The 22,566-nt window shown below is 46.4% G+C and overlaps 1 protein-coding gene across 2 annotated transcripts in view; it reads left to right on the top strand.

The window, feature by feature from the left end:
* Positions 1 to 16: 16 nt before the first annotated feature.
* The window catches only part of LOC119655073 (ataxin-8-like), a 37,696-nt gene continuing 15,146 nt past the window's right edge, over positions 17 to 22,566 (top strand). For both annotated transcript variants that reach the window (XM_038060770.1, XM_038060769.1), the window contains exon 1: positions 17 to 670. In XM_038060770.1, the coding sequence (XP_037916698.1) occupies positions 244 to 663 (420 nt within the window). In that variant the 5' untranslated portion in view covers positions 17 to 243 and the 3' untranslated portion in view covers positions 664 to 670. The remainder of the gene's footprint in view (positions 671 to 22,566) is intronic.

Here is a 22,566-nt window from a genome sequence, read left to right as displayed (position 1 = left end):
TGCGGAAAGTGAAAAACTACAGAGTGTGCCAAAAAACGCCTTCGGGCATATTGAATCGAAAAGTTGAGTTCGGAAGTGGAAAGGAAAAGTGAAAACAGTGCAGTGGGAACAAAACCAAAGGAAGTATTGTTCCTCTAACAGTGGCACCAATATTAATTGGACACTGTCAACAAAAATAAAGAAGCAAATAAAGGAAAATTTCTTTTATTTTCAGAGTGAACCAAGGACGGGCTTGGGGACAGGATGTCCGCCAAGAGAACAAAATTGATTCTCCCAGAAGAGATTTCGTCGGAGGAAGAGGGAGCAACGGGCCCTACAACCAAGATGGACGCAGATTCGAGCCTGCTCATCAGGATTGCAGAGCTCGAACAAGAGAAGGCCGACATGACTCAGCAGTTGGAGTGCCAGTTGGCGCTCATCAAGGAGCTACAGCAGGAGATGGCTGAAATGAAAGCAGCCAACATGGCCGCGAAGCAGCCGGCCCATCAAGAGCAACAGCAGCAACTATTGAACCAGCAGCGGCAGCAGCAGCAGCAGCAACGGAAACAACAGCGGCAAGAGCAGCAGCAACGACAGCAGCAACCACAGCAACAACAGCAGCCAGAAGGAGGAGGAAGGAGACCCCTTCAACTTTGTAGTGCGGAAGAAGAAGACATCAAATAGGAATAAGGTTAGTGCCACCATTGTAAGTGCCCCACCAACCAACAGACAATCCTCTCCCCAAGCAGCTACTCCCAAAAAAAATAAAATCCCTCCGATAACTGGGTACAAGCTGAATGTACCACAGTTCTCAAAACTGATTAAAGAAAAAGGGTTGAAAGCAACCCTGAAGAACACGAGGACTGACAAGACCCTCATCTTCGCCAAGACGGTTGGAGATCATGCTGCAATTTTCGCTCTCATAAGAGAGAAAGGGCTTCACGCCACCACCAGCACCACACCGACCCTAAGAACCAAGTCGCTAATTATTCACGGTCTCCATAGGGAGACAGATCCAGCAGACATATTGCGGGAACTCAATGAAGATTACCCGCAATTAAAATTGAAAACCGTGGCCAACTTAATTACGCGAGCAGATAAGCTTCTGCACAGCCAGAACCCGGCACTCCCGATGAGGTCACAATCGGGACTATTCATAGCCACCTTCGAGCCCTCCCAAGAGCTCAGTGAAGTACTAAAAATTAAGTATATACTTCACCAGAAGATTTCGCTTGAGAAAGTCAAGCCAATTGAAGAAGTGCAGTGCTACAACTGCCAGAATTTCGGCCACATTGCCCCTAACTGTTCGATTGTGCACAGGTGCGTGAAGTGCGCAAAAAAACACGTCCGCGGGGAATGCCCCACACCATCGGCGGAGGCGCCGCACTGCTGCAATTTCGGCCAGACCGGACATCCTGCCAACTACCGCGGATGCCCGGCATACAAAGATATGGTTGCCAAAAGGGAAGCTGGCAGGGCGCGAAAAAATGCAGAAACGGCGAGGACCAAGCAAACGGTGACACAGATGTCACAAAGCTAGGAATACTCTTCCTAGAGCTGTACCTCAAGCTCCACAAGGCAACAAACTGGCCTTCAAGAACTTGGTCGAAAGCCTCGCTTCCGCCCAAACAAATGAGCAGCGGCAGATTGCCGCAATCCAACTACTGATGAACTTATGGAGTTAAATATAGTCACATTTAACTCCGCGTCCCTGGTCTCACACGCCCAACGTGCCACTGCCCAAGCGTTGGTTGATACTCTGAAAGTAGACATATTTTGCGTTTCGGAGACCCACCTAAACCACACACATAATGTCAATTTCACCGGATATACCACTATTCGGCATAACAGCAACACGGGCGCTGCCCTTCTAGTAAAAAAAGACTACCATTTTGAGGAAGTCGTCATCGAGGGCTTACTAGTCTGTTCCGCTGCAGCGGCAATAGTTAAAACTATCGATAATAAACGGATTTTGGTAGTTTCCATTTATTTCAAATACAATTCCCCAAGTGAGCAACTGGGCCATGACTTAAAAGTCTTGGGCGATCTCCAGTTAAAATCAAAATATCTTATTTTCGGTGGCGACTTTAACTCACGGCACAAATCCTGGGGCGATAAGGCAGAAAATTTAAATGGGAAAACCCTGTATAACTGGATCCACGACCCTTTCAGGCCAGCCAACCTTGAGGTGGTCTTGCCGGATTCGCCGACAAGACCCGCTAGTCAATCCATCATTGACTTTTTCCTGCTGTCTGACGAAACCAAGCAAAGTTTTCAGGTAACTTCCTGTAAAACCTTGCCAGGCATGTCCGACCATTTTGCAGTTGAACTCAAAATGGCCTCAACTTCACAACTGCAGAAGCGAGTTAAGGTAACCATCAGGTCATTCGCCCACACTGATTGGGACAAATTCAAGTCAGATTTAGCACCAAGGCTGAACTTGAACACCTAAGCCGCAACAACAACAACAACCGAGGCCAGCCACTGCAGCCCCCGGAAAAAAGGAGGTAAGTAGGAAAATTCCTCCATTAGTGGTAGTCGAAGACGCGGCTACGTTCAAAAACATAAAGTCAAATATATCCCGTGCCCTCCCCAACAACTACCTGATAAAGAAATCAGGTAGTTCACATCAAATCCTCACCAAAACACGCTACCGCCAAGAAGGTCCTCGTGGAGAACAACAATAAGTTCTTCACGTACACCCTTCCATCGGATAAGACGACCAGCCTCACCCTACGAGGCCTCGATTCGACTTTCTCCCCTCAGGAGATCGTCGATGAATTGAAAGCTCAGGGAGTCTCAAGCACCCTGAGCGCGAAACCCTTTGCCACCACCTAGGCAAGGACTAACAACGTGAACCTCGACTTGTGGTTGGTCACCTTTGATGCAACCTTCAACGAGGAGCGAGCCATCAAAGCGAACAGATGTGTGGCGTGTATTAAATCAAAAATAACAAAGACCAGAAAGTGACCAAAGTGCCAAATGGAGTGCTCTGTAGAGCAATTAAGCAAGCAAAGGAAGTATTGTTCAGTTAAGAATATACAGTGCATCTCAAAATTATTGAGACACTGTATACTACAGTGCAATTTAAAATAATTGTTCCTAATTATCTTTCAGTGAATTCGACAGCGACTGAGGACGGGCTTGAGGACAATAATGTCCGCCAAGAGGACGAAAATGATACTCCCTGGAGAACTATCATCTGAGGAGGAGGGGACCACGGGCCCCTCAGAAATGGACCACCAACTAAGGAAGGAGCTTGAGGAGATCCGACATGAGAAGGCAGCAATAGCACATCAGCTGGAGTGCCAACATGAGCTGATAATTCAGCTCCAGCAGCAGATAGCTGCACTGCAAGAGGCAGTGCGAGGTGGTACATCAAGTAAGCCAGTGAATTGCGAATCAATCATCATGGACAGCGAGGGAGCACCAGAAACGTTGGAAAAACCATCAAGACAAGAGTCATGCGACATGGACAGCGTGGGACCACCACCACCATATCCCGAAGTCATCATAGACGAAGGCGACCCTTTCAACTTCGTCCGGAGGAGGAAGCAGAAGAAAGTTAAAGTTAAGGTTAGCGCGAAAATTGTGAACGCTCCTAATCATACTACCCCCTCCCAAGTTCCCCAACCTAGTAAGTCAAAAAAGACACGAATCCCCGCTATAACTGGGTACGGTTTGAACGTACCCTCGTTCCTAAAACTTTTCAAGAATAAGGGGCTAAAAGCGTCCCTTAACAATACGAGAGCTGACAGGACCCTCATATTCACGGAGATGGCGGAAGACCACGGGAAGGTCTTCGCGCTCTTGAAAGAGGAAGGGCTTAACGCCACTACTAGGACGCCTCCCTCCCTTCCCACCCAGCCTGTAGTTATCCGCGGATTCCACAGGGAAACGGACCCCGCGGACATCCTGGAAGAACTAAAAGCAGAACACCCAGATTTCCAACTGAAGAAAGTTGCGAACCTCGTTACGCGCAGGGACAAGTTTCTGCATAGCGAAAATCCGGCCCTCCCGATGAAATCGCAATCGGGATTGTTCATCGCAACTTTCGAACCCTCTCAAGAGCTCAGCGAGGTGATGAAGGTAAAATATATCCTTAATCAAAAGGTAACCTTGGAGAAGGTCAAAAATTTCAAGGAGTGTTTTAACTGCCAGAATTTTGGGCACATCACCCAAAATTGTACAATTGTGCACAGGTGTGTTAGGTGCACAAAATCCCATCCTCGCGGGGAATGCGTTAAGGTAGTACATAAGTTAGGTTAATTTAGAATTGTATGTTTGTAGGTGTAATAAAAATGTTTGTTTTTTCGCACGCCAGTTCGCTCCGAGACATCGAAGCGAACAGACGAGACACGAAGATTTTCATTATACAGTGCAAGGTGATTTTTTCAAATCACCAGTTGTGCAGTAAAAGTGAGAAAGTGAAAATAGGAAGTGAAATTGCAGATACAGCAAGATACTCGGAAGGAAGTATCGTTCCGATAGCGTTGTACAGTGCATCTCAATATTATTGAGTCACTGTATAGCAAAGAAGAAAAAAAAAAAAAGAAACTATTGATCAATTATTTATTTCAGATAGTAGCAGAAGATAACCGGCAGCAACGTAGAATGGGCTTGGGGACAAGATGTCCGCCAAGAGAAGTAAGGTGATACTCCCAGGCGAAATGTCCTCCGAGGAGGAGGGGAGCACGGGCCCCGAGGTCAACGAAGTTACTTTGGGTCTGCAAAAGGAAATTGCAGACCTGAAGAGCGAAAGAGCTGCCATGGCACAGCAGTTGGAGTGACAGCAGCTGCTCATCAAGCAACTGCAGCAGAAGCTAGCGTCGCTGGAGGAGACGGTCCGCTCTGGGCCGGCACCAGTACAGCAGCAACGAAGACACCAGCAGCAACAACAGCAAGAACAGCATCAACAACAGCAACCACATCAGCAACAACAACAGGAGTAGCAGGAAGCCCTCGTAATGGACATCGTGGGATTCCCTGCATCCTACCCTGAGGTCATCATCGACGAGGACCCCTTCAATTCTGTCCGGAGCCGGAAAAGCTTTAAGAAAAGTAAGGTTAGTGCGAAAATTGTGACCGCCCCACCACAGCCATTCGCAAATCCTTCCCCGTCCTTGAAAACCAAAAAGGTTAAAATTCCAGCCAATACCGACTACAATTTAAACGTGCCCCATTTCCTCCGATTAATTAAAGCCAAGGAATTGAAAGCATCCCTAAAAAACACGAGGGCGGATAGAACCCTCATTTTTACGGAGACGGCGGAAGAACACGCCCAGGTCTTCGCGCTCATGAAAGAGCAAGGGCTTAACGCCACAACTAAGACCCCCCCTTCTTTGCGAAATCAGTCCCTAATTATCCGAGGGCTCCACAGGGAAACGGACCCCACGGACATCCTGCAGGAACTGCAAGCCGACTACCCTGAGTTCAAACTCAACACGGTGGCGAACTTGGTTAACCGCAGAGATAAAGCTCTGCATAGAGAAGTCCCTACCCTCCCGATGAAATCTCAATCGGAACTATTTATAGCCACGTTCGAGCCCTCTCAAGAGCTCACCGAAGTGATGAAGGTTAAATACATCCTTCATCAAAAGATCTCCTGGCAGAAAGTCATGAGCTTTGAAGAAGTGCAGTGTTACAACTGCCAAAACTTCGGACACATTGCGCAAAACTGCACTATTGTACACAGATGTGTCAAGTGCTCGAAAGCGCACCCTCGTGGGGAATGCACGAGGACTGCAGCCGAAGGGCCTTTCTGCTGCAACTGCGGCCAAGCTGGCCACCCAGCGAGCTATCGCGGGTGCCCAGCTTATAAAGAAATGGTAGCCAGGAAGGAAGCTGCCAAACAAAGACGAGCCAATGAAAGTTCCCGAGCCAAGCACGCAGTGACACAACTGTCACAAAGCTTGGCCAATCCCAGCGTATCGTACGCGCAAGCTGCCAGAAATGCTCAACAAAGAGTGCAACCTGCTCCCATCCCCGCACCAAACGCCTTCCGCGAATTGGTGCAATCTCTCGCGTCGGCCTCAACTAATGAGCAGCGGCAATTCGCCGCTATAAAACTCATTATGAATTTATGGAGTTAAATATCGTCACCTTTAACTCCGCGTCCCTGATCTCACACGCCCAACGTGCCACTGCCCAAGTGTTGATCGACAGTCTGAAAGCAGACTTATACTGCGTTTCAGAAACTCACCGCAATAGCAGGCATAACGTGCAATTCACCGGGTATAATATTATCCGGAACGACAACAACACCGGCGCTGCCCTTTTAGTCAGAAAAGACTATGAATTTGAGAAAGTCGTTATAAGAAACCTGCTTACCTCTTCCGCTGCGGCGGCAATAGTAAAAACTACTGATGGTAGACGGATTTTGGTAGTTTCCGTCTACATCAAATGCAACTGTCTAATTGAGCAACTGGGACAAGATCTTAAGATTTTGGGCAATCTCCAGTTAAAGTACAAGTACCTCATTTTCGGTGGCGACTTCAACTCGAGGCACACTTCCTGGGGCGATACGGCAGTCAACAGAAATGGGGAAACCCTGCTTAAATGGATCCAAGACCCTTACTCGCCAGCCTATGTCGATTTGGTCTTGCCAGATTCTCCGACAAGACCCAGTAGCCAATCAACCATTGACTATTCCCTCCTATCTGAGGAAACTTCCTGAACTTTCAAATGATATGGTGCACTACTCTACCAGGCATGTCTGACCATTTCGCAGTACAACTTAAACTGTCCTCGTCCTCCCAACTGCGAAAGCGAGTGATGACCACCGTAAGGTCCTTCGCCCACACTGACTGGGACAAATTCAAGGCAGACCTTGCACCAAGGCTGAACTTGAAAAAACTCGCAACTGACCGCAATCTATCAGACATGGAGATCGACGAAGCCATCACCTTGGCCACAGATGCCATTAATACTGCTACACGCAGAAACACAAGGCTTATTAAAGTCGACGAGTTACAATATAACTCAGTCCCTCACGATATCATGCTCCATATGAAAGTCAGGCAAATATGGCGTAGGAAACTCAAACGGATTTTCCACAAGCACGGGAATAAAGTCAATGCTGAGTATAAAGCATTACTTTCCCGGATTAATTGTCTGAGTACAATAATTCGGCAAAGAGTGGCGAATTTCCGCAACAAAGAACTGACAAAGAAAGTAGAAGATATTAAGCCCGGCCCAGATATGTTTCAGCATATCAACAGGCTAACCGGCAAACATAAGTCCCGCAGTATCGCTCTCTCCAAGAATGGAGAGCACATTTGCATTGACGCTAGGAAAGCGCAAGTTCTCGCGGAATCTTTTGAGACTCAGCTCAATTCCCCTCCGCCTCAAAACAACCCGGCTATATCGTCGATTGTTGATTCAACAATCAAGGCCTTCGTCTCTGAGAGCTCCAAGAAGCTAACAAAATTCACCACAACCAACACCTCAGTCAAGCAATCGGAATCGCAACATTTTCTGAGTTTACCTCAACTCACTGACTTAACCAGAAACCTCAACGGTAAAAGGTCAGCCGGGCCTGATGAAATCCCGAACTTTGTCATAAAGAACCTCCCCAGAGCCTCACTGAAGTATTTATTAGCAGTTTTCAACAACTGCATTAATAACGGCTACTTTCCGTACACGTGGAAAGTCGCAAAAATTATTGCGATCCGGACGAAAGGAACCTCCAACGAGCCAAGCAATTTCAGGCCCATTTCCCTATTATCCAACCTTGGCAAACTGTTTGAGAAAGCATGGACAATTGGGCTAGTCCAGCATTGTAATCTCAACAAAGTTATCCCTGACCACCAGTTCGGACTCCGCTCTAAACACGGAACTGAGCACGCACTGAGACATCGAAGCGAGCAGACGTGCGACGGAGAGTAAAAAATTACAGTGCAAGGTGATTTCTTCAAGTCACCAGTTGAGTGAAGGAAAAATTGAAAGTAAAGTGGAAAGTGAAATATCCAGTGATAGCCAAAATAATCCAAAGGAAGTACCGTTCTGGTAGCGTTATACAGTGCATCTCAAAATTATTGAGACACTGTATACTACAGTGCAAATTGACAACCTTTTTATTTGTTTTTCAGTGAACTGTCAACAACAAAGAACGGGCTTGGGGACAGAATGTCCGCCAAGAGGACGAAGCTGATCCTGCCGGACGAAATTTCGTCCGAGGAAGAGGGAGCAACGGGCCCTACAACCAAGATGGACGCAGATTCGACCCTGCTCATCAGGATTGCGGAGCTCGAACAGGAGAAGGCCGACATGGCCCAGCAGTTGGAGTGCCAGTTGGCGCTCATCAAGGAGCTGCAGCAGGAGATGGCTGAAATGAAAGCAGCCAACATGGCTGGTCGGTCGGTGTAATAGTCACCCGTTTGATAGAGTTAAGATCAATTAGCCATTATTTAAGCTAGCATTAAGTAACCATTGTCTGGTTGTAAGTCACTATTTGAATAAATGAATTGAATTGAAAAGAAAAAAAATTACGCACGCCAGTTCGCTCCGAGACATCGAAGCGAACAGACGTGTTGCGGAGAATTTTTTTACAGTGAGAGGTGGTTGTGTTAAATCACCAATTGTGAAGTAAAAAAAGGCGAAAAAAGAAAAAAATCGGAAAAAGTGAATTAACCAGAGTGGAAAAAGGCATCCAAAGGAAGTATCGTTCCGTAGCGATACAGTGTATCTCAAAATTATTGAGACACTGTGTACTACAGTGCAAGTGATTATAACTGTTCTATTGTTCAATTTCAGTGAATTCCGCGCCAACCGAGGACAGGCTTGGGGGCAATAATGTCCGCCAAGAGAAGCATGATAATTTTGCCTGACGAAATTTCGTCCGAGGAGGAGGGAACCACGGGCCCTACAACGATGATGGAGGGGAACTCGAGCCTCCTCATGCGAATTGCGGAGCTGGAGCACGAAAAGGCCGACATGGCCCAGCAGTTGGGAGTGCCAGTTGGCGCTCATCAAGGAGCTACAGCAGCAGATTGCTGAGATGAAAGCAGCCAACATGGCCGCAAAGCAGCCGGCCCATCAAGAGCAACAGCAGCAACTACTGAACCAGCAGCAGCAGCAACGGAAACAACAGCGACAAGAGCAGCAGCGACAGCAACAACAGCAGCCAGAAGATGACAGCATGTGCCTGGAAGTCATCCTTCAGGAGGAGGAAGGAGACCCCTTCAACTTTGTGCAACGAAGGAAGAAGTCCAATAGGACTAAGGTTAGTGCTATCACTGTAAGTGCCTCACCAACCACCCCACAACCTTGTCCCCAAGCAGCTACTCCAAAAAAAATTAAAATTCCTCCGATAACTGGGTACAAGCTGAATGTACCACAGTTTTTAAAACTTATTAAAGAAAAAGGCTTGAAAGCAACCCTGAAGAACACCGAGGGCTGACAAGACCCTCGTCTTCACCGAGACGGTTGAAGACCATGCTGCGATTTTCGCTCTCATAAGAGAGAAAGGGCTTCACGCCACCACCAGCACCCCACCGACCCTAAGAATCAAGTCGCTGGTTATTCGCGGCCTCCACAGTGAGACAGATCCAGCGGACATATTGCGGGAGCTAAACGAAGATTACCCGGAATTAAAATTGAAAACCGTGGCCAACTTAGTCACGCGTACAGATAAGCTTCTGCACAGCCAGAACCCGGCACTCCCGAGGAGGTCACAATCGGGACTATTCATAGCCACCTTCGAGCCCTCCCAAGAGCTCAGTGAAGTACTAAAAATTAAATACAGGGGGCGCCATTTAAATTGAAGGCATCTGGCAACACTATAACTTTTGACAAAACTGTCAAATCGACTAATCAAATACCGCGTTACAAACGTCAGTCTTAGGAGATTTTTCGCCATGGACAGATACACTCCAAAAGAACGTGCTGAAATTGTGCAGCTATACATTCAAAATAACTTCTCAATTGTGCAAACACAACGTGAATATCGAAAAATAAAGAAAGTGAAAACTGCACCGACTGACGTTACCATACGACGTTTTTACGCGAAGTTTATTGATCACGGCAATCTTAATGATGCCAGCCACGCGTCCAGAATGCGCACATCACGCTCCGATGAAAACATCGCGCTCGTTCAAGCCAGTGTTGATGCCACTCCAACAACTTCGACCAAACGCCGTTCTAAGGAATTGAACATCCCGGAAACCACTTTGAGACGCATTATTCGTATAGATTTCAAGTTATTTCCGTACAAACTTGATGAAATGCACGAGAAATTACGTGTTCAGCGGCCTAGATTGGTCAACAGAGATGGAGTGATACTGCTCCATGATAACGCCCGACCTCATGTTTCCAGAATGACGGTCAAAAAATTAAATGAATTACGATATGAGACTCTTCCTCATCCACCATATTCACCCGACCTCTCGCCAACCGACTACCACTTTTTTAAGCATTTGGATCACTTTTTGGCGGGGAAACAATTCAGCAATGAAGTAGCTGTCAAAAGTGCCTTTGAAGAATTTCTTAGCTCTAGAAACCCAGACTTTTACGAAACTGGAATAAATGCCCTTGTATCTCGTTGGGAGAAGTGCACTGAAGCTGCTGGTTCTTATTTTGACTAATAAAATTAATTTTCATAAAAGTTATAGTTTTTTGAAATTTTACTCAAATATCCGACATTTCATTTGCAACAACCTAATACTTCACCAGAAGATTTCGCTTGAGAAAGTCAAGCCAATTGAAGAAGTGCAGTGCTACAACTGCCACATTGCCCCTAACTGTTCGATTGTGCACAGGTGCGTGAAGTGCGCAAAAAAACACGTCCACGGGGAATGCCCCACACCATCGGTGGAGGCGCCGCATTGCTGCAATTACGGCCAGACCGGACATCCTGCCAACTACCGTTTTAAGTATTTAAGTATTTTAAGTCAGTAAGTGATGCCTTCTGGCGCTTTTAGTGCAAGCGCAATCTTTAAATAATTCAGTTGCATACAAAATAATTGTGAAGATTTTAATACATAAATTAATACAATTAAAGTAAAATTTACACAGAAGTTCGGGTAGGCCAAACAATTGTAATAGCCACCCATTGAAATAAAGTTAAGTTAGTTAACCTTAATATTTAAGCTAGAATTAATCAATCATGTATTAGCGTAAGTCACTATAATGAATAAAAAACTTAAAACTTAAACTTACGCACGCCCAGTAAAGATCAGTTCACTTCCATCGCTCGACCGAGACGATCGTGTCGTCAGTGTTCGAAATTTGTCAGTGGACCTAAACCCGCGACAAGCGTGTGCGACTTTTCCAGTGCGGTAATTTTTGAAACAGTTTAAGTGTGAAAATTTTTGGCGGACAATTTAAGTGGAAAAATTTCGGTTGTGATAACCAGTGAAAGGACACAAGAATGAGTGAGACGGACGCAACCGGGTTCACGAAGGTGACCCGGAAGAAGCGGCACAAGGCGACGGACAGCCCGACAGGCGAAAATCAGCCGCTAAACTCCGACGACGGAATGGAGACCGCGTCGGAAGTTACACTCTCCAGCGACTACGAGTCCGACTCGCAGACGAGCTCAGACGGGACGGTCCGAAGTTTAGTATCCGTCGGCGCGATCCGCGAGTCAGTTGCTCTGCGCAAGCAGAAAAAGCTGCTACTGCGGCAACTCAAGGAAGCCCGCGAGGAGAACCGACATCTGGCGACCGTCATCAAGTCGCTGGAAGCAACCATCGCCCCAACCTTCGGGACACCCAGCGCCTGCTGCACCAACAGCGCCTTCCGAGGTGATGGACACCACCAACGAGGAAGCATCTCCGGCACCACTCGCCCTACCATCCGGGTCAAGCCCGGCAGCGTTCCCGACCCTCGGCGAAGCGAAGAAGCGGCAGCCCGCCGTCGTACCGAAACCGCCACCACCTAAGCCGCAACAACAACAACAACCGAGGCCAACCACTGCAGCCCCCGGAAAAAAGGAGGTAAGTCGAAAAATTCCTCCATTAGTGGTAGTCGAAGACGGGGCTACTTTCAAAAATATCAAAACAAATATATCCCGTGCCCTCCCCAACAACTACCTGATAAAGAAATCAGGTAGTCTATATCAAATCCTCACTAAAACACCGGAGGATTACGCTACCGCAAAGAAGGCCCTCGTGGAGAACAACAATAAGTTCTTCACGTACACCCTTCCATCGGATAAGACGACCAGCCTCATCCTACGAGGCCTCGATTCGACGTCCTCCCCTCAGGAGATCGTCGATGAATTGAAAGCCCAGGGAGTATCGAGTACCCTGAGCGCGAAACAGACGCGAACAGACGTGTCACGGAGATTGATTGTGTAAAGTGTACAGTGCGAGGTGATTTTTTTTTTTAAATCACCAGCTGAACGTAGTGAACAAAGTGAACACATAGTGAACTCGAAAAGTTATTTACGGACAAAGGATAATTACAAACTGAATATCGAATTAGACAATACAGTGCGAAAAATCAAAACAAAAACCAAAAAGGCAAATAGTGAAACTGAAAAATGAGTGAAAAATGGTCTGACTCGCAGACGAGCTCGGACGGGACGGTCAAGAGCTCAGTATCCGTCGGCGCGATCCGCGATGCCGTAGCTCTGCGCAAGCAGAACAAGCGGCTCTTCAGGGAACTCCGCGAAGCACGCGCGAATAACCGACAGCTCCTGGCCGTCATCAAATCGCTAGAAGCGACCATCGCCCGCATGTTTGGGACGTCAACCGCTTCTCCAGCGCCAACCACACCAACGACAACAGCTGAGGTGATGGACACCACTGTCTACACCGAGCAAACATCGTCGGCGCCACTCGCCCTACCATCCGGGTCGCAACCTGAGGCCTACCCTTCCCTCAACGAAGCGAGAAAACGACAGCCCGCCGGTGCAGCTAAACAACTAACACCAAGACAACAACAGCCGAGACCATCTGCTGCAGTACCGACTAAAAAGGAGATAAGTCGAAAGATTCCTTCACTAGTAGTTGTTGAGCCACTTACCACTTTCAAAAACATTAAAGCATCCATTGCGCGTGTCCTACCCAACAGTTACCTGATTAAAAAATCAGGTAACTCTCATCAAATTCTAACTCAAACGCCTGAAGACTACTCTGTAGCAAAAAAAATTCTGGTGGAGAACAAGAACAAGTTCTTCACCTACACCCTTCCCTTAGAGAAAACCACAAGTCTCATCCTCAGAGGCTTGGACGCCTCTTTCTCGGCTACCGAGATTTTAGAAGAACTGAAGGTGCAAGGAGCCTCCAGCGCGATATCTGTTACGGAGAACTAACTTGGATCTCATGCTCCAACCAAGCCATGGTAAAATGCGAGTCATTCGAACGCCGAGTTTAGTTATAAAATTGTCAAGATCGATGTATATAAAGCATAATAAACACAGTAACGTAGAATTTCAGAGAAGGTCGGGTTGGCCAAACTATGTAATAGTCACCCGTTTCCTAGAGTTAAGAACAATTAGCCGTTATTTAAGTTAGCAGTGAGTAATTATTGTCTAGTTGTAAGTCACTATTGGAATAATAAAATGAATGAATGAATGAACTACACACGCCAGTTCAGTATCAGTATCATCCTTGATGCGGTGAAGAACAGTCGCATTGTCGATATAGTGAGTGTTTTCTAACGTAATATAATAGTCACAGTAGTAGCAGTGCGTGTAATTTGATTTCCTTTGTAGTGTATAGTAGTATTAGTGGAACGGAATGTGGAAGAAAGGTCCTGTTGCGGATGCGGACGGGTAGATGGCGCGAAACTCTCCACTCGCTCATTTTCGGAACGCACCCGGGAAGTGGAGAATTAGCGGTGGAAAAATGCCGTTGGTTGGGACAGTAAGGACCGCATGGAAATAAGCCGGTCTCTTCTGTTCCTAACCGCGGCGGCGTAAACATATAACCCAAAAAATTGTTTGTTGTACGCGCATCGTGTAATTAAATTAAAAATTTTTGGTGTTTTAAATAAATAAATAATTTCATTTAATTTTCTTAATAATTTTGATTACTATTCACACGCAAGGTGGATCAAATTATTTAATTTTCATCTTCAATTTTAATTAATACAAAGTTGAGTAAGCAATAGTGGTGACCCCGATAAAAGCAAAGAAGCCCGAAGCTCGAATTCGCACCAGCGCCGCCGCAAAGCAGAACCCCAAGGCCATCACGTTCATCCCAAGAGGATATCAAGCATCAAATTTAATTATCATTTTATTGTCATTAGTTTTGAAATTTCTTAGTAATTTTAATTGAAATTTTTAGAAATTTTCGCGCTAATTGTTAATAATATTAGTAAAATTTAAAAAGTGGTAATAAAAATTGAAATCGCTGCAAGAGACGGCGTTAGTTGTTTCGCATCGCGGGTTCTCCATTTCTTTGGTGTTGTTTTGGTCTGCGCTGGAGAGCGTCCGCTTCGGTCGTAATTTTCTCTGTCCGTGCGTGCATTTGTGGGTGCGGCCTGCCGTGTCGGAGTAAAATTCACCGCGTTTCGTTATAAATTCACCGCGTCTGCATTACAACTCGTATTTTTCGTGAAACAAGATGTCATTTGATAGCAAAGACGCGGCAGGCCCATCGGACCCGCAAGTGACCGCCCTCGCCGTACGCGTTCCTCCGTTTTGGCGGTGGAACCCCGAGCTGTGGTTCGTGCATTTGGAAGCGCAGTTCCAAATGTCCGGCATCACATCGGACGCGACCCGCTTCAACTACGCGGTGGTCGGCCTGGACGAGGAGTCCATACTTCTGGTGTCCGACGTAGTCAAGTCGGCATCGTACTCACAGCTCAAGAGCGAGTTGATCAGGCGCCTGTCGGCAAGTGAGTCGGCAAAATTAGACCACTTGCTGGCGGGTTTAACGTTGGGTGATCGAACTCCCAGCCAATTGCTTCGTGAAATGAGGCAATTGGGTGGGAGCAAGATCGGCGATGATCTGATCAAGTCGCTCTGGCTGCGTCGGCTCCCGGAGGGCACCCAGGCGATCCTAGCTTGCGTCTCCGGTTCCTTGGAGGAACTAGCAGCGACGGCCGACCAGGTACAGGAGGTGTACGTTCGCCCAACCATAGCGGCCGTTCAACCACAGTCGGATGAGGTGAGCGACTTACGGCGCGAGATAGCGGCTTTAACTGCCAGCGTGGCCGAGATGCGGGCGACGTTGGACGCTCAGCGTTCGAGTGCCAGGTCGCGAGCTCGCTCACGGTCTGCCACACGAAAAGGGCGTTTGGGTAGCAGGTCGTCAAGACAGCCTGCGGACCAAGGTATTTGCTGGTATCATCGTAACTTCGGAGATAAAGCGACAAGATGTACGCTACCTTGCAAATTCGCGTCTACCGCAAAAAACTAGGTCCGCGGGGGGTCTTGGCGACGGCCACCCAGAGCGCAGCGCCACGTCGCCTAACTATTTTCGACCCCCTCAGCAGGCGCAATTACCTCGTCGACACGAGTGCGGAGGTTTCGGTTCTTCCCGTACCCCGGCAGCATAAACTCTATCCACAACCCCTCAAACTGGCGGCAGCAAATTCCTCCCGCATCAATACATACGGGTACGGGCAAGTGGACGTGAGTCTTGACTTGCGTAGGACGTTTTCGTGGCGTTTCATCCTGGCGGATGTCAGCTTCCCCATATTAGGCGCAGACTTCTTGTGTCACTATGGGTTGTTGGTGGACTTGCAAAATAAGTCCCTTATAGACCCCACAACCAACCTTAATTCGTCGGGCCAAATGGTATCTCACGCTGACAATAACCTTTCCGTTCTTTTGGAAGACATCACCGACTCTCGTGTTCGGACACTCCTCCAAAAGTTCAGCCAGATTACTACCGAGTGTAGTCTCTCGAAACCAGTGAAGCACAATGTGCAGCACCACATAAATACATAAATAAATACTACAGAAACTGGCTATTGCGCGGAAAGAATTTGAACAACTTGTTCAACAGGGTATCTGCAGGCCCTCAAACAGCTGTTGGTCTTCCCCATTGCATATGGTCCCTAAGCCAAATGGCGAATGGCGCCCCTGTGGGGATTACAGAAGGCTAAACGCACAGACTGTTCCTGACCGATATCCGATTCCACTCATCTACGACTTTGCGCATCACCTCGCGAATTGCCGCATCTTTTCGAACTTGGACTTAGCCAAGGCATACCACCAAATCCCAGTGGCTCCTGAAGACATTCCAAAGACGGCAATATGCACACCCTTTGGACTCTTCGAGTTCACCCGAATGACTTTCGGATTGTGCAATGCGGCGCAAACCTTTCAAAGGTTCATCCACTCAGTCCTGCGAAACCTTGATTTCTGTTTCGTCTATTTGGATGATGTTTTGGTCGCTTCTTCCACTGAGTCTGAGCACTTAGCCCATCTCGAGTGCATTTTTCAACGTCTCCTTGAGGCCGGTTTAGTCCTAAACGTTGAGAAATGCAAATTCCTTCAACAACAGGTGAGATTCCTCGGCCACTCCATTTCCTCTGAAGGAATACAGCCCGACCCAGACAAGGTGCAAGCAATTACAAGCTTCCCGCGTCCGGAAACAGTGAGGGAGTTGAGGAGGTTCTTGGGCATGCTAAACTTCTACCGTCGTTTCCTGCCCAAGGCGCCTATCACCAGTCCGTTTTGAACGCGTACTTGTCTGGACCCAAAACAAAAGACACACGAGAGATTGTGTGGTCTGAAGAAACTGTCCGCGCGTTCGATAAATCCCGACAGCAACTGGCTGATGCTACACTCTTGGCATTTCCTCTGCAAGATGCACCCCTAGCCGTTTTTGTTGATGCCTCTGACATCGCAGTAGGTGCTGCCCTTCATCAAAAGGTGGATCAAGTTTGGCAGCCGTTGAGCTTCTTCTCGAAACAGTTGAATCCCGCTCAACGGAACTACAGTACCTACGATCACGAACTGCTCGCCGCGTACTTGAGTATCAAATACTTCCGCTTCTCCCTAGAAGGCAGGCCGTTCACAGTGTTCACGGACCATAAGCCGCTCACGTATGCTTTGAAACAAAAGCCCGACAAAGCGTCCCCTCGTCAGCTTCGACACCTGAGCTTCATAAGCTAGTTTACGTCAGACATCCAGCACGTGTCCGGCAAGGACAACATAGTTGCTGACGCTTTGTCTCATGTCTCCGAGGTTAACATCCCCGCCTCACTCGATTTCTCGGCTATTGCCAAGGCGCAGGAGGATGACGCAGCACTTCAGAGCCTCAAATCCAACCCCAAATACAAATTTCGGGAGTTGCCCATCTTCGGCTCAAACATCTCGCTCTGCTGCGAAGACTCGGAAAAGGGACCTCGGCCATACATTCCGGCCACATTTCGCAAGGAAGTGTTCCACGCAGTTCACGACTTGGCGCACCCCGGCATCAGGACAACAAACCGGTTAGTCACCGGCAAATACTTCTGGCCCTCCATGAACAAGGATATCAATTCCTGGGCCAGAGAGTGCATCGCATGCCAAAAGTGTGAAGTCTCCAGGCATGTAAGGAAAGAAGTGGGCTCATTCCCCCGCACTACCAAGCGTTTCCACACGATACACCTCGACATAATAGGGCCTTTGCGAGACTCGCACGGCTACTAGTATTGCCTCACAATCATCGACAGGTTCACGCGGTGGCCTGAGGCAATACCTCTGAAAGACATTACGGCGCAATCTTGTGCCGAAGCCCTCTGCCGAGAGTGGATACCACGCTTTGGCGTCCCTGCAGTAGTCATCACTGACCAGGGAATGCAGTTTGAATCCACCCTTTTCTCCGAGTTAGGTAAACTCCTGGGTTTTAAACGCCAGCGGACTACTGCATACCACCCGCAATCCAATGGGATGCTAGAACGTTGGCACCGGACGCTGAAAGCCGCCATTATAACACGCGACGACCCGTCCTGGACTCAAGTCTTGCCTCTCGTCCTACTCGGCCTTCGTACAACCCGCCGAGAGGAATTTGCTGCCAGCCCCGCGGAACTGGTATACGGGGAGAACCCAAGACTCCCAAGCGATCCGGTCTTCGACAAGAAATCGGGTCTCACGGAGTCGGGGTTGGTGCGTCTGCTGAGGGACAATCTCCGACGCATCAAAGCGCCACCACCCACTCGACACTCGTCCATACCTGCTTGTTCGCCCAAGGAACTGGACACATGCACGCACGTGCTGATCAGGACGGATGCCGTCCGGAAGCCGCTGCAGCCTCCATATGAGGGCCCGTACCGTGTTCTCGAGAGGGGAGAACATTTCTTCCAGCTCGAGATCGGTGGACACAAAAAGGCGGTCTCTTTGTCCAGGCTGAAACCCGTGTGCGCCCCGAAGCAGCGTCGTGTCCGCTTTGTGGATTAACGGGGAACGAAGTTCCGGGATCCGTCGCCGAAACCCCCTAGGTTTCGTCTGGGGGCGGAGTGATGTGGCGCGGCAGGATCTGCAGCATTCGAAATTCATTTCGAATGTTGCGGATGCGGACGGGTAGATGGCGCGGAACTCTCCACTCACTCATTTTAGAACGCACCAAGGGAGTGGAGAATTAGCGGTGGAAAAATGCCGTTGGTTGGGACAGTAAGGGCCGCATGGAAATAAGCCGGTCTCTTCTGTTCCAACCGCGGCGGTGTAGACACCTAAAAAAGTGAATCAGTTACGAGACAATTTTGGATTATTTAAATTTTCACAAAACTATAAAATAGATTTCAATATTTGCAAGATTAATAAAGAAATTATCTAACATTTTGTAAATGATCATTAATCTTTTAAAAGTTCAAGAGCTCATAAAATTCGTATTCACAAAATTGACCGATATTTGGAAAATGCTCAAAACAATGAGTGTTTTAATAAAACGCTGTAATTCCCAAACATACGTTTGTCGGAAAAGATGTCACGGAATTGGCTACAAATATTGCATTAGCAGTTTTCAATGAGGGTCGGAAGACTCTTTTAAAGATGATAGAGCTTATGGGATGCACTATTGGACAGTCGCCCTTACTTTTCGTCCACAAGAAAGACGACCAGCGGGGGCTGAAATGGTAAGTACAGCGGAGTCGAAACAAGCTCATTTGGCCAAAAAATAAGCTCACCAAGCACAAGAACAATCTTTTATTGGCTCAGGAGTTCTTTTAAATGGACCAGGGATAGGAGATTAATCAATTGTAAGCGAATAAAGTTTATTTTTCAAAAATTATATAAGAAATGAATTGAACAAAAAAAAAACTTCAAACGCGTTTTTCTCGAAACTACATTTTTCAAATCGGCACGGACTTATTCTCCGCAACTACGAGTCCAATTTTTTTTAGTTTTTTCTATGTATGTCGGTTTGTTTTGCTGTCTGATAGCGTAAACCACCAGAAAGTTGTAAAAATATGTAAAACAAAAAAAATTGTTTGATATTTGTTACCAAATTATTAATTTAATTAATCAAATTAGCTTGGCAAAAAAGTCGAAAAAACGTGAATTTTTTTTTCATTTTGCCACCATGTTTTTAAGTTGATTCTTTATAAAAATCTCCGGGATTACGGTGTAATTGACCTTCCTTTTTGAAATCCTTTTTTATTTTTTGTTTCACAGAAGCCTTTTTCAAGAATAAGTATGTGCCAATGGGACTGCCAGTTAATTTTGAGGGAGAAGAATTTGACGAGAAACATGTTTCGAACAATTGAAACTATGTACATATGAAAGTCCTGAAAATTGTATTCGCTATATCGAACGACTTGTTATTGGCTATTTAGAGTACCTAATGTGGAAAAACTGGCGTCCGTACTATAATTTATTTTAATAAAAAACTTTTGATTGGTTGATTTCAGTCCACCAAAAAAGCACTGGGTATTCCACAGCACGAATTAAAGGAGCCAAGTTTGAGCAGCGGCAGGGTCGCCATTATGCTTTTTTTATAAAAAAAAATGTATGTGTTTATATTTAAACATGAATGTCAATATGTGAGTTCATTCATTGTAATAAATACTCTCAGTTTTTAGCGAAGAATAATGGTGAGTACTTTTACGTTGCTTAGTTAGGAATGTACGAAGAAGCAATGGATGAATTTTTGGATTGATCCGTTGTGGATCTTTAAGTATCGATTTGCAGTCTGTTTATAGCAAAACATTGAAATCATTTGCACGCCGTTTTCCTAAGCGTCTGGATTAAAAATAAGATGGAGGCGGCAACCCGAAAATAACGCAACGCCATTTGCAATTCACAGAAAAGTCCGTTCAATTGCGCTATTACACTGGTGGAAAATATAGCAACATCCACGTCCAGAACAAAACCGTTCATCTCAGAAAATAACCAAGAAGAATGTGTGTGAATGAGCGTGCTATAAAAATCTTAGACTTTTGGTATTCAGTTCGGTGATCTAGCAAATTAAATAGAACCTATTGGGGTTTAATAGAAAGCAGTATGTCTATAGGTAAGCCAATATGGATGTTTAAGCGATTTCACCGGATTTTCTCCAGCAGCCGCATCTTTGGAGCTAGCCCCATGAAACCCAGTCTGCCTGCGCATTTAACCTCTTCCGTCGTTACATCACATGCTATGCAAATGGTCTGTTTGGACATCACGAGATTCTTTTCCGCCATTGCATCAGCATGTTACTTACCAAATGGTATATTTGGCCTCGACATGACTTTCTTCCGTGTCAGCAATTCACAGCGCAACAGCAGGTGTCGATTTGCCGCCAACAACCAAATTTATAATAATAAAAAAGTGTTATTGTGTTGTGTACAAGAACACTTTCAAAGCAATGTGTAAACACGGAAGGGTCAAACATAGGTGACTTAAAGAATAGCATTACTTTTAATTTTGAGCAGTCAAAAAGCCTCTGAACAGAGCTAAAGTGTTCTAACCGAGAACACTTTATTTCGCGCGGTAATTACTTTAACTCGCTTATGAAATTAATTAGTAAAAATTATTAAAAGGAAAAAAATAGAATATTGTGCTTAGAAATAAAAGGTTTGTTGAAGTGGAGTCGCGAGTGTTTTCTTTAACTTAATCCAAGCCAATCAAGTAAGTATTATTCCTAACCTTTTAGCGTTTTCTGTTTCAGTAGTGTTTGATTACCCCATCGTTCCGAAGTTAAGTTTCGGCAACCCGGAACGAGAGCAACTACGGTCCTCTAATTAAACATCCAGGAGCTAGTGCGCGAGCTTGGCCAACGCCCAAGCAGGGTAGTTCACTGGAAGAGGCCGTTTAGGAGAACGCTGAAACAGCTGGTCCGTCGAGCCGGATAACGATCCAAAGTAAGTTTTTATATAAAATTACTATTATAAAAATAATTTCTCTTGTGAAAAAAAAAAAATATATAAAGTGCGGGAAATTATAGTGATTGTGTTTCGTCTACACAATATAAAACACTACTTGAACGTCATCGTTGGTGTGCATTGTTTTTTGTGTTGTTGATCCGTGGGCGCGTTCAAACCCGAGGCAAAGTCCTTATAGTGTTGCGCCTCCCACGTTTCTCTAACGACGCTCTACCAACGTTGGTGTGAATTTTTGTGGTGTTGTTGATCCGTGGGCGCGTTCAAACCCTAGGCAAAGTCCTTATAGTGTTGCGCCTCCCACGTTTCTCTAACGACACTCTAAAATCATTAGTGTGAATTTTTGTGGTGTTGTTGATCCGTGGGCGCGTTCAAACCCTAGGCAAAGTCCTTATAGCGTTGCGCCTCCCACGTTTCTCTAACGACACTCTAACATCATTAGTGTGAATTTTTTGTGGTGTTGTTGATCCGTGGGCGCGTTCACACCCAAGGCAAAGTCCTTATAGTGTTGCGCCTCCCACGTTTCTCTAACGACACTCTATCATCGTTGGTGTGAATTTTTGTGGTGTTGTTGATCCGTGGGCGCGTTTAAACCCAAGGCAAAGTCCTTATAGTGTTGCGCCTCCCACGTTTCTCTAACGACACTCTAACATCGTTGGTGTAAATTTTTGAGGTGTTGTTGATCCGTGGGCGCGTTCAGACCCTAGGCAAAGTCCTTATAGTGTTGCGCCTCCCACGTTTCCCAAACGACACTCTAACATCGTTGGTGTGTATTTTTATTATTGTTGTTGTTACGTGGGCGCGTTCAGATCAAAGGAAAGGTCCTTATAGTGTTGCGCCTCCCACGTATTCTGTGTGTTGTTCATAATATATTGTCCGTGCGAAACGGAAATTTTTAAAAATTATTGTTGTTGTTACGTGGGCGCGTTCAGACCAAAGGAAAGGTCCTTATAGTGTTGCGCCTCCCACGTTATCTGTGTGTCGTTCATACACACTGTCCGTGCGAAACGGAAATATTTAAATCAAATAATTGACCACCAGTTGAAATAGAACCAAAAAATGGAGATCCAGGAGATCATTGAAGCTCAGCAAAAGCGGGTTTTGAAAATTGAAGAGGTTCGCAAGGCAATCGACTTCATCGGAAAAAAGAAACAACACATCAATACCCGGAAGACAATTCTGCATCGATCAGAGATCTACCAGGGGAGACTATTGATGGAAGGGGTTATTAAAGCGCTACGCACCACTTAGGGGTTTTCGATTTGGGCGCCATCATTTCGATCGTTAGAGGTAGAAGGATGGCCTTACACCCTTAGAATGCAAGCTGGCAGCGAGTGACACCAATACAAGAGTTTCCCTATCCAGAAACTTGGGACCGTTTGCCAATAGATAACAGTCCAGGTCAAA

This window comes from Hermetia illucens, chromosome 4 (genome assembly GCF_905115235.1).
Source record: "Hermetia illucens chromosome 4, iHerIll2.2.curated.20191125, whole genome shotgun sequence".
NCBI lineage: Eukaryota > Metazoa > Arthropoda > Insecta > Diptera > Stratiomyidae > Hermetia > Hermetia illucens.
This window is presented reverse-complemented; position numbering and strand designations above follow the sequence as displayed.